General features: G+C 35.8%; 1 protein-coding gene across 6 annotated transcripts in view; it reads right to left on the reverse strand.

The window, feature by feature from the left end:
• The window catches only part of TRAPPC8 (trafficking protein particle complex 8), a 50105-nt gene that overhangs the window by 13829 nt on the left and 18232 nt on the right, over positions 1-18044 (reverse strand). For all 6 annotated transcript variants that reach the window (XM_015282601.4, XM_004939821.5, XM_004939820.5 and 3 more), the window contains 16 exons: positions 17680-17795; positions 16439-16589; positions 15097-15197; positions 14283-14388; positions 12647-12778; positions 11294-11518; positions 9587-9695; positions 8704-8898; positions 8393-8523; positions 7316-7390; positions 6558-6684; positions 5409-5566; positions 4502-4944; positions 2244-2391; positions 912-1008; positions 59-127 (listed from right to left, as the gene is read on the reverse strand). In XM_015282601.4, the coding sequence (XP_015138087.2) occupies positions 59-127; positions 912-1008; positions 2244-2391; positions 4502-4944; positions 5409-5566; positions 6558-6684; positions 7316-7390; positions 8393-8523; positions 8704-8898; positions 9587-9695; positions 11294-11518; positions 12647-12778; positions 14283-14388; positions 15097-15197; positions 16439-16589; positions 17680-17795 (2383 nt within the window). The remainder of the gene's footprint in view (positions 1-58; positions 128-911; positions 1009-2243; positions 2392-4501; positions 4945-5408; positions 5567-6557; positions 6685-7315; positions 7391-8392; positions 8524-8703; positions 8899-9586; positions 9696-11293; positions 11519-12646; positions 12779-14282; positions 14389-15096; positions 15198-16438; positions 16590-17679; positions 17796-18044) is intronic.

An 18044-nucleotide genomic window follows, 5' to 3' on the forward strand; every position in this document is an offset into this window, starting at 1 on the left:
ATTTCAACATAACATTGGCTATTTTTTCATAAGTGTTATCATATTCAGAAAAACCTACCTTCTGAGTTTTTGCATCTCACTGCTTTAAAGCACAACTTTGCTTTCTCTCTGCTAGCAAGTTTAGTGTCTGAAAGAGAAAGTAGCAAATTTTTTTTTGCCCCTCAACATAATCACATAGAATCCCTTGTTAACAACAAATCAGCCTATGAACTTCACAGATAAAAAACACACTGATCACACTCAAGTAGTGTATCTACTCAAGCAAATGATCTCCTGCTAACCTATCTCATCTACTTCTAGAGCAAACGTGCGTTGTAATATATAAAGGAGATGGACAGAAAGAACTGAAAGATGACAAAAAGTATGTCTAGTTCACCTTCATTATTAATGCAGTAAGACAACATATTTAGACTCATTTTTAAGTACAAAAAGCATCAGCATACATGTAAAGATACCATTAAAGATACAGTTAACAGCTGACTTTTTTGTTGCCCACGTCTGTGTTTTCAAAAAGAAACAATTATTAGGATTCACAGGATAAGGCAGGATTCACAGTACTAGCAATTGTGGCATATTTCTAATAACTGAATAGAGCACTTGTCAAATATTCTACTGATCAGTTAAACACAATGATTATAAATAAATGAAAGGAGTGCTGTGAAACATTACTCCTGTGTGGCAACTTATCAGCTAATCTAGACATGTACTTTTCTAGACCACCTAAATAATTTACCTGTAAATTAAGCTCACTTTTTAAAATTAAGGTATAGCTTAAGGTCACTTTAATATGTTCAAAAGGGACATACAACTTTTACAACTGAGTTATTCCCAATGTTCAACTCCTTGTAAAACTAGTCTCCTCATCAGGCAGAAGCTGGACTTGCTGTCCTTTTGATAATAGGGATACACACCTTTGTCTTCAGAGATGTTAACAGATTTTTGAAGCTTCCAGTGCTTACTATTACTTGAAACTTGTACTATGTGAAATTCTTTAACGCCAGTCTCACTCTAAGAAGGAAAAAAAAAGATGTCAGATAAGATCAGTCATGGTTGTCAAGTTCTTTATTGCAAAGTAAGCATTTGTCACAAAATGGCATGGCTAGAAACTCCATTTAACTCCTCATTCCAAACCATGTGCAATACAATACAAAGGAGAGATAAGGAGGGACTGAAGACGCACTACGATATGAAACAATCCAAGAAATTTAATTCTAGTAAATAAGACTACACAAAGAAAGAAAATCCCAATGAAAAATTCCCCCAAGGTGGCATTTTAGACTACAGCAACTATAAAAAAAACCTAACAGAGACCACTGTCCACAAGGTCATTTAGTTTCTAAGATTACTTCACTTCAGCATCCTTGCAAGATCCTAAATCCCAGGAATTCAGGATTTTTATTACATATATACATATGATGAAAAACAACATTTAGAGTTGGCTTTCTTTCACGGGAAGGAGGAGATGAGAATGGAAAATTAAGTTTCACATAGTGCCACCTGTAAATTTGACAAATGCTTTATAGCACATTCCTTCCTCCACACCTTAGTAGCTGAAGAAAAACCACAGCATACACAACACAAAATGACAAATCAGCTCCATATTTCTACCACTGTTTACATGTCCAGGAATTCTAATAAGCAGTGCATTCAATTATCTTGCTTTATGGTTGAAAAAAATGGGAATAAATTTTAACCAAAAAAAGTTGAGTAAGTTTGAACCAGCATGGTGAGAAAAACTGAAATACAGTTATCTGCTCTGCTAAACCAACAGACCACAACAGATATGTCTGCATTTCCACTGTACCTGCAAAAATTTGTTTGTATTTACTAAACTCGTGAACACAGAAGGCTCCTTCAGGTATTCGCTAATTCTACTGAGGGTGCAGCACTGAGAGAAGCAATGCAGATTGTCTCATTTAGACCTATTTTGAAAGTCATGAACATCAAAAACATTCATGACTTTGGAATAATCTTCCAAAAGGAGCTGAAAGAAAAAGGCTTGAGATCACATACATTTAGGAGTAGAGATAGTTATATAGCAGATTCCCACAGAGTTCTGAGACATAGCTTTACTGTTGGAATGAAAGCACTAACACTAATTGGAACAATGAAGTATGAAAGTCTTGCTTAATGTTTCCAGTCAAACTTATAGTACAAAAAAGTTTTAAGTGTTGGTTCCACTGGAGACGTTTACACATGTTCTGAGCTTAAGAACAGCATCAGTATTAAAAATAAGAACTTACAGTATTGATATTTTCTACATCCACAAACACCAACATGTTGTCCCCTCTGCCTTCTTCATCTTCAAGTGCATTACTTCTGCAGACAGTAGCTCGAATATGCAGAGACCGGCTAGTACAAATAACTGCAGTGTGCCTTAGTACTCTATGACTAGAAAATGGGAAAGAGGAGAAAGACATTCTGAAGAACCTGGACTGCTGTCCAAAACACTTCATCAGGTCCAGCTTTTACATTTCTCATCAATAGTAATGTCATTAGACAATTCATTTCCCTCAGTCATCAAGATGACTTTTTCCATTACACACTTCTGACAGAAAACTAAACAATCATACTGCATTGCACAGGCACCTATCAAATACACAGATTCTTGCCCAGTTCAAAAGTACTGAGAAATGGTGGTTTCATGATACCATGCTAAAAAATACCTTGTTAATATTTCAGGCAAGACACAGGGAAGTGATTAGGGCCATTTAATGTCACCATAAAATACAGTTTTTCCAGCAAATAAACCATAGAAGGCCTGCTAGGAGTTAGACACGTTTCCTGCAGAAACATTCACTAAAGCTCTCGGAATCCTATTGAATTCACCACATTCAGACAAAATTAGACTTTTCAAGGTTTACTTATAGAACCAGCACTATTCTGCCTCTTTCCAAAGGCATTTAACCCTGAGGCCAGCAAGACCTCTGTAGAAGTTATCTTCCTGTATTACTGAAGATAAGTAAACTCCTATTCTTGGACTCCATAAAAAAACACAAGCTTTTTCACTACAGTAACATTCATAAGGAAATAGAGGTGTGTACACATTTGACACATACCGTCTGCTAAATAAGCCTGCGTAATACCTCTGTCTCAAGAGGGCAAAAAAAAATTAAAATCAATCATTTCCTAAACTGTATTTCATATAGTGTCATAATCCATAGAATAAGCTTAAGTTTTGCAGATAATCCTCAGAGATATATAGGTATCAGCAAAACTTACAAGTGGCACAAATTAAATCACCTTTTAGAAATTTAAGAATCATGGTCAGTCTACACAACAATTATTAGACAATTTCATTTAAGTCTCCCTGAAAACTTCAATACAGTGTGGAATAAATACAGTCTCTATGTAACGATATTCCATTTCTCTAACACCTCACTTCCAGAATTCTATAAAATCAAAGGAGAAATAAGCTCCATTCTTTGGAAAAAAAAACAACAAAAAATCTATACGCTAACCTGTAGGAAAAGTGAATAAAGACAATTGAAAATTTGCATTTTCTGAAACTCCAGGTTTAAGTCTGAAGGAATGATGAAGGAACAACTTGTAATTTGATTCTGGGAATATGTTGATCTATTCTTGACCATCTTCAGCTTACTTTGCTTTGGTTTACGTGATAAAGCAGTCTCATAACATGAGCTTGGCTTCCTTGTTTTCCTGGTTATTTCTGACAAGCTCCAGCCACAAGCTGACATTAAGTACTCTGGACTACAGCTCACCTAAGGCACCATCTTCCTGAAACTATACTATGACAGATTCCCAATCCTGACCCTACAGATGCATTCCTCCTAGACCATGCTGCTACTTAATACAGGCTGAGGCACATTTCTCCCAACAAACAAATCTAACATGCAGCTCCGTAGTAGAATTACCACCAGAAAATTAAATAATTACATTTATTAAGTCTACAACCAGTTTTCCTACAAGGCTGAAAACTAAATAAAGCTTGTTAAAACTTAATTTTCAGCTCTAGCTTTGAACTGTAACAACTGTAAGGTAGTCTTGTAAAAACAGTATAGAAGGGTTGAAGAAAGGAAGAAGAGAGTCTTCATTTCTTAATTTATCTGTTTGCCAAAACTTTGCTATGGCTTTCTAAATGCTGATGCCTTCACTTTCTGGAACAAATAACTATTTACTCCAGAATCTTCTGAGAAACTAGTTCTTCAAAAAGTTCTCCTGAGCCTTTATAACCTGGGACAAGGGCAGAACTTGAGAATAAGTAAAGTTCAATTCAATGTAAATACTGTTAGCTTGTGGTATCAAACTCAACTGCCCAGTGTCACAAGAATATTCCAAAAAGGAGCCATAAAAGTGTGTAAATCAAACTTCACATATAACTTCACATAGAAATCAGATAACACTGTAGAAATATTATTTTAAAACTACAGACAAGCCACTTGAACATCTTCACCTGCAACTCAGTAAGTTTAAAGCTCATGCTTATGTGCTTATGATTAACAGCCCAGTGAGTAGGATAGGGAAAAAGTAGATAACTTACCACATTTTTGAGTGTCTTTTAATACTTTCATAGTAAAATAAAAAGTTTATTTCATGAACTCCTTCTTCATCTGGTCCCCGTAACCACATTGGCAGCTGCACTGATGCTCCAGGAAGAAGAATCGAGTCAGGAAGTGGGACATGTATAACCTCAGGCTGACCTCCTGTGCCAACCCCAAAGTCTACAGAAGAAGCTGAAGATAGCAGTGCTGTACGCACAGAGGTAGGATCTGTCACAACAGTCTTGTAAGCACTACAGTTCTCAGAAGCTGAAGGACTTAGTGGTGTTAGAACAGCAGTATTTGCACCAAAAGTAAAAAATTCTGGGTGCTTGGACACAACTTTCAGCGCTGTAAGAGGACACTTGCTTACATTTACAAACTCTACATATGCTTTTCTGATTTCTCCACAGAGAAGTCCTGTAGGAAAGTTTATAAAGAACACCTGTATTGGAGAGAACGGGAGGAAAAGATTCTGAACATCAAACCAAATTATAAATAGGCATAAAAAATAACCAAAGTACTTAAACTAGAAGTGCTGCCATTAACCAGGTAGACCGCTTTAATAACTCCAGAAAGAAAAAAAAAAATCACAGTTTTCATTAACCAACTTGAAGTATTCTGGACTTATGGAAAACAAACCAAAAAACCATATTTGCCCCTTGCATATATCCCATAGTTATTAGGCTATAAAAGCTGCAAACTAAACATTCTAAAGGGACAACTTCAGAACAACATTAATTGGAAGACTTCAAGTTTCTCTTGGAAAACAAAACAGACTTGGCACTAACAGATCATAAATTAGCATGAAAAGTTTAAACATTAACAGGGTTTATGAATTTGTTCTTTGAAACACTGTAGCAATTCAGCAATTTACTCAAACCTATGACTAAAAAAATTACTGCATACCTCCAACAAAGGCATTTCTTCTGTAATAATGGGATCTAAGCGTCGATCAGGTCCATACTTAATAGATGTTTTTTCTTCTTTTGTGTTATTAAGTCGAGGCCCTTGGATTTCTAAGTCTTGTCTTCCTCGTACAGATAACCCATTGGAGACAAATTTCCCTGAAAGAATTTTTAAAAGTTTTTTTTTTTTAAATACCTTAAGTAACTTTTTCTAAAAAGTGATCAGAACTTCCCAATTTTTTTTTTTGTCACTGTGGACTGATGAAGCAGTATCACTGACAAAGAACTACAGTGACACAGAATGCACTGTTATTGCAAGTTAAGAGAGCCAGATACGCACTGTTGTAAACTAACTGCCCTCTATGATTGCTTACAATCCTGGCAGCAAAGAGAACAGCAACACCAGATTGAGTGGGAACACAGCTGAGTGAATGTGATTAATTCAATTTTCTGATTCCCAAGCTAGAAGAAAAATAGCATCAACCATTTCCTTTCAAAAACAGGCCACCACTCTTCAAATGATCTTTATTCCAGAGATTTAGCCATAAGATTTCCACTTCAGAGATACCTAATCAAGCTTCATTATTTCTTTTAGACACCTTCAAGTGTGTACTTTACTCCTCATTTAATCCAAGAACTAAGTTTTCTTTAGTGTCAGATGAACATCTTAAAGCAGATAAAGCAGCATACAATTAAAGCATTTATACATTAATATAAAGGAAAGAAAATAAAACCAAAAAGAACTACTATCAGTTAAATTTAAGTGTGGCTATCTATACCAAGAACTTTAGTGCAACACTAGAAAAGTTGAAAAAGTGGGAGGGAAAAAATAAATAAATAAATGGCAAAGAAGTCAAAACTTGTTACAGATACACCAGATGGAATGTTTGCACTTTGATTTAAAAGTTTCAGAATTTCCATAGATTTAAAAGTAGCACAAGAATGCATCTGGCAGAAGTTATTTCCTTTCTCACAGGATTCCTACAGGTGTTAATTCATTACTTTCGTGTTCCAGTTATTTCCATTTCTGTCTCTTTATCTGAAGACAGACCTTGCAACATAAGTCTAACATTAAACGGGATTTAGTTCTACTCTTTGGAATCCACATCTCCCCTTTCCAGAAAAACACTCGAGGGAACAATGTACTTACCTGACTGTAATCCAATAGAAGGATCTATCCCATCTAATGTCACAGTACCCTGAACAGTGCCAAGATTATAAACGACTCCCAGAATATGTAGCTCCCCTGTTTGATGGGGAAAGAGCTTTAGTCTCGCCTGTGGAGATATGTTAAATTTTTGTTGTTGTTGCTACTTAAAAAGTATTATTACATTTAAATGTCCAATTATTTAAGCGAATCATGGCTACTTTTGATACTTTATAGTTGCATTAGATGCAACCACAGACAATAACTAAGCCATTTATTGGGAAGTGTCTTTTACATTAGGAAAGAATCTTAAGTTGTAACAAAAATGAACTTGAACAGAGGCAGAATATCAGAATTGCTTCAGTTGGAAGGGACCTCCAGAGGTCACCTTGTCCAAAAACTCTGCTTAAGCAGGGCCCCCTACAGCTGCTTGCCCAGCTAGGTTTTGAACATCCCTGAAGGAGACTCCACAACCTCCCTGGGTAGCCTGTGCCAATACCCTGTCACCTGCACAGTAAAGGGTATTTTCTAATGTTCAGACAGAACATTCCACATTTCAGCTCATGCCCAATGCCTCTCATTCTATTACATTTTCCTTTTGGCTATTTTTACGCATGGATAAGATTTAAGAGATCCACCTCTTCATACATCAGTAACATTTCCTAAAGTTTACCACAAGTTCAGGTTGCGAGTCTGAACTCTACCCTATCTTAAAGTTTTAAAAATGGTCATTTCAGTATTGAATAATGTACACTACTTACCATTTTTGTCTCCTCACTATTAATTAGAAATTCTGCTATTGCTTCTGTTCCTATCATATCATCATCACATGTTCCCTGAAAAGAAAAACCTTTTCAGATATTACTCCTGAGCAGAAAAAATGTCATTAAATATTATTTATTGCAGTACTTCTAGAATATTCAAGGAAAAAGAAAGCCTTTATATTTCAGATAGCAAACCGGCTTTCTGAATTGAAGTAGCAGCTGAGAACTCAGCAAACACTTAAGAGAGAAATTTAAGACTTCCTGGTGATTAGAAATGGCTCAAACATATTTTTCACTGATACAGAAGTATTTATTGTATCATTACAGTAGTAGTATAGACCAGATAGAAGGGCAGACGTATGGTAATCATTGAGACTTATTCGTACGAAAACTCATGTGTCTAACCTGCAGCATGTCTACAGATCACTACACTATAAAAAGTTTTGTTTAAGAACCCAGATTAAGTATCTTACTGTAATACAAACCTATTAGAATGCATTAAAATCTTAAAAATATGGTATTTAGAGTCCTTAAAAGAGAAGTTTTGGCAATATTAGTTTAAGTGTCAAATTAAACAGTAATTAGCAGAGCACCCAAAATACTAAAAATATTAATTTTAAATTCTAGTAGAGGTATCTAGATGCTCCTGTGTTGCATCAGCACCATTTCTCAGAACAGAGTCTTCGCTACATTCACTGTAGTGAGCCTAAGAAATGTTTTATCTAAGCCTGTTTCTTAACTCTGCCAGTCATTTCTGTTGGTCAAGGTGCCTATTTTGGCTTAATAGGTATGCCACACATAGAACAAGATGTTGAAGTATTTTGCTTTGCATTAGGCTTTACAATACTCGTTACAGAAAAACTTAAATTGGTTGCTTAGCCCTGTGCATATGGGAAATATTCATAATATTCATTATAATATTCATAAAGATTCATAGTAGTTAACTTCCTTCCTCCCCCTCTTTTAAATCTACACTTAAGTCAACTGTTCTTACACTATGAGAATTTGAAAACTTAAATTCCATAAATGTAGTTGTCAGCTTTAGGTTGAAAAAGACAAAACTCTTTTCCTTACCGGATCTTTTACTGCTCCCTCATGTTTAGCACTGAAGTCTCTGGGCTGAAATTTCCACAGCAGTGAAAGGTCAGTCAACAGAAGCGGAACCTTCAGTGGGTTTCGGAAGGAGACTTCTACAGTTATAGGTTCTATTAAAGGAGTGCAAGAAAATAATGAGAACGAGCTACCCCCATCACAATCTGAAAGCTCAATAAACTCAAAAGGCCAACTGCATAAAAACCCTGGTTTCAATCTACAGCAGTATAGGAAACACTGTACAAATATAATCCAGGGATAAAGTGAGTTAAATAACTAAATTCCAGCTTTACCTTCTACCACAGCAAGTGGAAATCTGGAGTTATCTGAATAGCGGTTTAAACAAAACTGCGTCGGTTGAAAGTTTGAAGGTATTACTCCTTTGTTGACCACAGACACAACCTGCTCCTCCAGCTCCTTCCACTGTTGTGATGATTCTGAGTCATATTCCTGATCCAGACTTACATGCGTTGCAGCTTGCTTTTCACCTAGGAAGAAAAAGGCAAGCGGTGGCACTCAACAGTTGCCAAAAGGACTGCACTAACAATTTGGTAGGTGTTGTTAAAAAAAATAATTGTTTTCTCAGTCAGCATCACTTTCCACATTATTCAACTGGATTGACAGATATTTTGAAATGCACGTATGGAAGACAATACTGATGATCGAGTACATTTTCGTTTGCGAACTGTGGAATCCCATGATTTTAGTATGCTACGTGGCATACTCAGCTTATGGTTTATTTTCACCTTTTGCCAACATTCAGTCCCACAGTCTACATAAGAATTTCCACTCAAGATGCTTTACATTCAGGAATCAGTGTTCCAAACACTTCAACCTAGAGACAGTTAACTTGAAAGCTCATTTCTAGTACTGGCACTAGCACTTAACATTTGCTCAACATTATAAATCCCTTTCATGAAGTTCATTACAAACTTGCACTGAAGTCTACAAGCTATGAAAAAAATGGCATTCAGCACATTTGCCTACGTGGATTATATATCCATACAGGAAGCCTGAAGACATTTAGAGAGTAGTTACTAAGCCAAACCTTTTCTTTTTGAAATCCTACTTAAGTTACCTTGCTACATTAGTTTTCAGATAACAGATTCTATTAGAACTTACATATGTTTTACTTCTATAGAAAGGGATTTAAAGCTGTTAACAAAATTTTCTAACCTTCCGCTGGTCTTCGATCATGTCCAAAGAAAACACGTGTTGCTGAGCTGTTAATGTATGGCAAAGGAAGTTGTGGTAAGGGACCATCAGGTGACAGCTGGGTTACATTCTGGAGTAAAGGAGGAAAACAGCGTCATGCCATTACATATGTACCTGATGTACTTGCTGCACATCGGCAGTGTTTGAATGATAAGGAGACTGAGTATTATGCAACTGATGTTTAAGCAGTAAATACTTTTAACTGCATCATTTCATATTAACTGCTTTGAGAGTTTATTCTGCCTTGACACTCTTAAATAATATTTTCTCTCAATAGTATCTTAAAGCTCATGAAGACCTTACAAAAAAAAAGAATGAAGATTTGAATCCAGCACTCTAATCAATGTTGTGGATCCATGGCTTCTGCAAGCTTAATGGTATGAAGCTTAGCTTTTCCAATCTGGTGTTAGACATGTTCACTATACCACCACCATTACACAGACTGAGCACAGCTGACTTGCAGGCCTTAACCACCAGTCTCAAAAAGGTTCTACCACAAGTTAGCAAACATGACATAAATTCTACTTACAAGCTTAAAGACAGAAAGTAGCTGCAAGGCTACAAGTAGTATAGAGTTATCAGTACTAAACACCTTATAAGGTATATGGTATATACTGCAATACAGAATCACCCATGAACATTCACATTAACTCAATTATCTACTTAACAGTTTAAAATAGATTAATTTTACTACAACACATATAGGGAGCACTTGGTGGTACCAGAGGAGGTTGGCTGGATTCAACACAGTTTTCTACAGCAACATTCATGCTAATCTCTTGCAGCTGAATTGGTAAGGGGCAGCCATAAAGCATGTTTGTGGACAAATAACTGTGCCTGTAACAAAAACCTGCACTTTGGATAGGGTTTGTTATTACCAGCAGCTTCAACAGTTTTGTAGCCTGTCAAGTAGAAATTCAAGGTATCAAAAAAAACCCAACTCACACCAACGCACTAAAAAGGTGGCATCCTCCTGCTGACAGGAAAAAGAAAGCAAGACTACTGCCTATGAATTTGTGACAACAATGAATTTATGTTTCCCTATAGAAAAAGCAATTTGTAGATTATTTATCTACTCAGAAAGTAGATCAGAAATTATTTGCCTTAAGCAAATAATCAAAATGCAGCAGCTTTAAGAACATCCACTTTTCCCAATTTTCAGTACCAATAAGAATTATGCTAAATGTTAAATAATTGAAAGATAGCTTATAATTCAGAAAACCTGCTACTGATGCGAAGCTTAAAACTAAACGTGGGAGGAATAGGGGATAACAGGCACCACAGTATCAGGGATCAAGTCCAAGTATTTTTTATCAGTGGCATCAGCAAGTTACACATCTATCTAGTTTTTAACAAATATCTACTAAAAAAAACCCTACAACTTTTTATAGAGATCAAAACAAAACAGATCCCTTTCCTCTAAGGGAGATCTGTCACAAGTTGCAATTCAGGCATGAACCTCAAAATGAAACATTAACTGAATAAAAACACATTTGAGGAGTCATAATGCACACATCAGATACAGCAAGTTTGTTTTTTGAAATCTAAAGGAAAAAAATGACCCTGACACAAAGCAGGTATGACAGAAAATCATTCTATAACATAATATATATAACTACTCTAAAAAGAATTGCTGACCACTCCAGGAATTAAAAAAAATTTATTTACCTTATAAACATAGAGATACTCTCTCAAAAAAGCTCCTTGCTGAGCTGGAGGTTGTTTACTATCATTGATCAAAATATGCCTGAAGGCAGATACAGCGTTATCAAGCTGATGAAGTGTAAATGACTGACGACCAATAGTGAAGTTAATATGATCTTCTGCAAGAGACCAGCCTTTTCCTTTGTAAACTTGCATGGCTTGGCAGTAGCAACGTAAGGCATGTTTTTTCTGCAAAAAAATAAAAGCAAATAAGATATTAACCAAACATTGTAATTGTAGTGCCAAGGGGACTGAACAGCAAGTCAAAAGTATTACCAACCACACTATGCTAAGCACAGTGTTTGCACAACTGTACCTCACATTATCTGGTCAATATTAACTTAAGCACAGAAGTACTGTTGGTTCCTACAGTACAGTGCCCACCTTGCACAAAGTTCATGTATTTCAATAGCAGTAACAGGCAGTAAGTTAAAAACAAATAAGAGAAGACTACTTATTAAAAGTGTTCTGTGTTGCTTTAGAATAGGCTGCTAGAGGTTGGAGAGATCTATTGCCAAGCTTCAAGACATAGCTATATTTAATATATTTCATTCACTAACTGAACTTTCATTACCATTCAACTGCTGTTCTTCAAAAAAACCCACATAAGACAAAATCCACAGCAAGTTAAGCAACAGCCCTGCAGTACATACAAGATTACAGCTTCATAACTGAACTCTACTGACTAACCTCAAAAGAAATCACACAAGTTGTCTGTAGAGTCCATTACATAACTGAGACAACTATTAAGCGTGTAAGACATGTTCAAATAGAGTTTATCAGAGTTAAAGCTGCCTACACAGTAATATGAGTGAAAGTAGAAACAATTTGCATTGGTTTAGTTGTGTCTAAGCAGTCATAACTAGGTGCCAGTTTGTTGTGTACTAACTATTCATACACACTGACCTCTTCACTGGAAGGAAAATGGGCTAAATTTTATTATTCTCACAGCTGTTAGCAAAACAGCTATTAAAACAGTTACTATATTATAAATATTATATATTTATAAAACATTATTATAAAACATTTCATGAGATGCTACTTCATACAGTATGATATAAGATTTTTTTTATTTGGGTATAAAGTTGAACTCAGAAATCAAAAACACATCACTAAACTTCAAGTCAGTGATCCTCAGCATCACTTCAAAATACAGATGTAAAAGATCAATGCAGACATCATTTTTACATGATTACTGAGCTCAATACATCTAACTAACATAAAAACACCAGAAGCCAAGCATCTTTTCCCATAATAACATGCTGCTCAGATGAATACAGAAAACTGCTATTTTCCATCTGGAAAGATAATACTCACCTGTCCTGCTTTACTAAACCTATGGCCAGCCAGTATCATATGAAATGCAAACTTTCTGACCATGGGACTCTTCATGTTTATAAAGCAATGTGCTGCTTGCTCTAACAGAAGTGCACTACGAAGATCTGAATCCTATTTAAAAGGGAAAAGGAGAATTAGCCTCAAAGTCAAATATAAATGTAAATACATCTGTAGTCTTGTTTTAATGCTAACAGGAAAAAAAAAGCTCTAACTGCTATAAAATTGAGAAGTGTTTTACATGTGTGCATGTAAAAGAAATTAGGACTAAAAATATTATGCACTTTGTTACAGGTATAGTCATTGTCATAACCAGATGCGCTACTACTTTTTCCCCAGAGGATATTTATCAACCCGCTTTCTTGATGAGTGGCAAGACAAAACTTTCTTCCTCTTCAGTTAGTCACGCTACAGTTTCTAACCCAAATCTGATGCATTCTACCTTTTCCCCTCCCTCTGTAGATACTAGAAACAAACAGAAAGCTTTAATAGGATTGAGGAAAAACAGAGGATGAAATGTAGCTTAGTGAATTTCAATTACAAGAACAAGAATTCCTTCTTATAGTGTACCACACTTCTTACCATTCTCATGCCAAGACAAAGCTGTATTACTCTAACCAATCCAAACAGGATCTACTTACCACTACCGAACTCTACTACTGTTAACAACAAAGTCCAAGTATGTGTGTGGACTACAAATACACTTGGAGACAGCTTTACAATATCCTATAATGATTCCCCTTGCCTCTGCCAAACAGCAACGCAAGCATACCACAAAATTTATAGTAGTAAAATGGCTGCATACAACTTGCAGTATTTAAATTCCTTACTTAAATAATGTATATGCTCACGTAGAATTTTTCATACCGAGTTTACGTTGAAAGGGCCAAAATACAGCTACAAAGGCACTAGAGAGAATAACTTACAGAACTAAGCAAATTTATTCCAAGCTTAATAAATTCCAGGGAAAGTCTCGGAATTACCACATTTGGTGCAGCTGTCTACAAAGCCAGAACTAACTGCCAGTTAAGACTTTCCTTCAAGCTACACAGAAGATGCTTGAAAAAAGTGCAAAACAAACGTAATACCAGTAATAGCATAGCAAGACCCTTTGTGGACAATTCAGAGCTATTTCCATGTTCATCTTAAACCAATCAGTACTACAGAAACGTTCAGGCTAACTTTCACCTACACAATAAAATTCTGAAGATTTCCATCAACTAAGCTGCAGTTTTAGCTTTCTTACTTAAACTATTGAGAACATGTGATTACATGTGGGATAGTATTCATTAGAGGTCTAGTAAGCCACACTAATATTTTTAACTGAAGAGTTCTTAAACTGAACTTAATACATACAAAACATAAGCAGATGTCAAATGCACATTTAGCAGGTGTTTAAAGAGTCCAAGCAAATCACAGTGTGAAAGAAAAAAATAAAAGTATAAGTTCCTTCGCCAGGAAGGTGAATAAGTAATTTTCTTCATTTCAAGCTTTATACCTGGTCATTTGCTATCTTGGATAGCAAGTATCCTAGAACAAGAATTAAAATGTCACCTAAAAGCACTTCAGTAAGAGGAGGACAGCAGTGGGGAAAAAAAAAGTGGAAAAAGCTACTAACCTCACTGGTTAAACGAATCAGAAGAGCAGCTGCTTCCGAATACTTGCTTTGACTTTTTAAGATTTCAGCACTAAGCAGTACGCACCGTTCAGCCAGAACCATGTTCCTGAAACAGTAAAAACCAATAATGTTAGTAAGTACTACTCAAAAAAGAAACTGAAAAATTTCACCCCTGCAAAACACTTATTGACACTTGTACCATAAAGTTCGTCATCCTACTGTAAGAGAGGCATTTATTTCTTTCTACAAGTCAAATCCAGGAAGCGTTTTTGGATGTATTATGCTTACAGAACACCAAGTAAAATAACCCAACCAAATAAATAATCTGACAAACAAGAAACCAAACCATGACAAATAAGTTTAATAAGTACTCTGTTAAGAACACCACACATCTCCTTCCTAGACAAGGTAACACATCTTACTCTAAGAGGTTATTGACCTCTGATCTTTTTTTTTTTTTTTAGGGCTAGAGTACCTCCTCTATGAAGACAGGCTGAGAGAGCTGATATCGGATATCGGGGGAAGTTCTTTACCAAGAGCGTGGTGAGGTGCTGGCACAGGCTGCCCAGAGAGGCTGTGGATGCCCCATCCCTGGAGGTGTTCAAAGCCAGGTTGGATGGGGCCCTGGGCAGCCTGGTCTAGTACTAAGATATGGAGGTTGGCAGCCCTGCTTGAACCTAACCTCCCTTCCAACCCAAGCCATTCTATAATTTTATGATATGATTTATCTGGTACTACCACTGTGCAGGGAAAGAAAGCTAAGCCACCAAGAATTTCATCTTTCGTTAGGTTGGTATAAAAGTAAACAACATACTTGCAGATATCTCGGTAAGTCTGAATTGCTGTTTCCATATAATGAGCAGGATAAGGCCTAGGAGCTCCTGGCTGAAGAAACGCTGATACTGCTGCCATTTCCTACAAAGACAAGTCAGCACAGTCACTACAGTTGTTTTCAACAAACTGCAAATATCAAAATACTGAGGAACACATTTCAACAGCTATTAGCTCAAAATATCTAATCAACTGCTGACATATACTGTGTAGAGTGCACTTTTATACCTGATAAAAGGTTTAATGCAATAGTTTATTTATGGATCTTCTTGGAATTAATCAGACAGCAGCATATGTTACACATACTTACAGAAGATTTTCAGTTGATAACACACAACAGTATGAAAAAACAATGATTAAGCACTACTTTAAGTCCATGAGTCAATTTTCAATTGCAGGAATGTTTTTTCTGATAACACTGCATCTCTTTTAAAATGAGGGTCATCTAAGTTCTCTTAAAAGACATTACATTCTTCTGCTTCCACTGAAATTTTAGTTTTTATTCTGCTCTAATAGCTCCCTTCTTATGAGGACATATAGTGAAGTTCTTCTACAGCAACTAAAGATTTTAAGTTTTAAGATTTAATTAAGAGCTCTATCAACCATTCATTAAGAAATTAAGATAACTTCTGAGATTAGCAAAATGCAGTGCAACTCTCTGTGCAGCAAAAATACACATCTACGTAATTGTTTTAATTCAAAACAGAACTATGAAAAGAATGCTTTCATAGATCTACAAAGTAAAATTTTAAATTTGAGTTAACCAGACTGAAGTTTGAGAAAACAGCTTCTCAAAACTGAGAAAAAACTAGTTTCTTGCTTTCTCTAGTGCTTTCTGACTTTTCTCACTGGAAATTATTCTAGTCTGATACCTCCATTCACAAGGAGAATTAATGAACGAGAATGTTACTGCTGATAAACTACACTGTAAAGATGCACTCAAAATATAACCAATAAAATTCAGTAATTAAAAAAGTGGTACACCACCATAGTTAGAGAGATGTATTTGCCAAGAAGTCAATATTTTGCTGAAGTCTAAAAGTAGCACTATCAAATTATTTCCCACTTATTCTTGAGTTATTAGACAAGAGACAAGTTTAAGACCTATTTTCCCTGGAGGCTGCATTACAGATATTCTCCTTTCCATATTTCACATTTTAAGAATTAAACCTCCAATTTTTCCCATCATAAAATAGCAGCTACCAGTTTTGAGAGCACCCTAGGACTTGCTGAAGATACAGCAAAACCCTTGTAGATTTGGAGGTTACTTTCAGACAAATAACAGATTACTATGAAAATACACTTAGGTTATATGAAGTACCAACCAGCGCTCCAGCTGCATAAAGCATTGCCTGATCATTTAAGAAGTCCTTCTTTGCTGTATGGTAACAGCTATATGCGAGTTCATAGTGTTGCACCAAAAAGCATAAGTCTGCCATCTTCCGGATTTGAAGCTCTGGTGCTTCCGGGGGATACCTATGAATACAAATATCTGAATTTCAAGTCATAATTGCAACAAATAGAGCAAGATATACTCTACTCTCATCTTAATTTCTATTCAAAGACGAGGAATAAGATCAGTATTGCTTCAACATTACCCAAAAGTAACTTATTAAGAAAAGCAAAGCTACTTCCTTTCTGCCATGTTAATTGGTTACCTGGTTATTCAGCAAGTAAGCAGTGAAACAAGATTTGCTATCCAACTAACTTTTAAAGAAGTCATTCCTCTGAATGAAACACTAAAACACATATACAGTTATCACTGAAACTGCTTAGTATTATTAACTGCTAGGCTAAAGAAATGTGTAAAAGAAGGAAGAATAGAACTTTACAGTCTTTGAAATTGACAACAGTTTGCTCGTGAGCTTTAAGGCAAAGCACAAATTTAAAGTTATATGCAAGTTTCAGGAACGTTGAGTTGGCTTGGTAGTGCCAAAGAGCTATTGAAATTTCGGTGGTCAAAATCAGAGAGCAAAAAGTTCTTTCCATGATTAGAAATAGTCATTCATAAAGAATTATATTAGAAAGCACACAGAATGAATATTCTGGTAAAATTTAAGACATGCATTTAGTGTAAAAACAGCTGCACAAAGTGTGATATGCCCATTAATTTACCTCTAAAACGTACCTGCAGATATAACATTCAGTACTCAACTGGATTAAGTTACATAACCACGTGAACAAGCATAAGACCACCTATTACATGGTGTTTGGCTTAAACAGAAAATACTTATATGATTTTCAAACCTCTTATGGGAGGCCACATTCTTCCATTTATTAGTATTACTCTGAAAAATATGTACTTTGTATCTTAGAAAGGTTCACTGTAAATATAGCAGAAAGATGGCTCAAGTAAACATTTTCTCTTATCCCTTTTAAGTCCTTGCTACACCTTTATTATTCAAATGCAGGCATAGCACTTCTCATGAACTCTCCACCATTCCAAGCCTTTTAAAGTACTACTGCTTCAGTTTGCTTTGCAGAATGCCATTAATACAGGCTTCCCCTCATAAGAAAGAGTGGCATTTCCATTTTAGATTTAAAGGTAATGACTGAAACAACTTACAGCAAACCAGAAGTATTCTTCAGTTCATTTATGCTTTTCTCTGGAACCTTACTTCCACTAAACCACTTTTTAGTAGCAGAAAACAATGATCGACTCAAGCCTTTCCTGGATATTAGCTGTAAAGAGACAAGGAATTAAGAGTACTATACTGCAAAAGAAATACTAACAAAGTTAAGCCCAACTACAAACCCAAGCCTTATTAAGATTTCCCAAATTGTGTTTTTTTTCTTTCCTTAAAAAGCAGAAGAAAATAAAAATCAATAAAACAGCAAGCTACATGGAGTGAATGAATCACTGACACAGATTGAAGCTGCAATTCACATACGTAATGAATCTCAGCTGTCTGAAACTGACTATCAGTGCTG

The sequence above is a fragment of the Gallus gallus genome, chromosome 2 (genome assembly GCF_016699485.2).
Source record: "Gallus gallus isolate bGalGal1 chromosome 2, bGalGal1.mat.broiler.GRCg7b, whole genome shotgun sequence".
In the NCBI taxonomy this organism is placed as follows: Eukaryota; Metazoa; Chordata; class Aves; order Galliformes; family Phasianidae; genus Gallus; species Gallus gallus.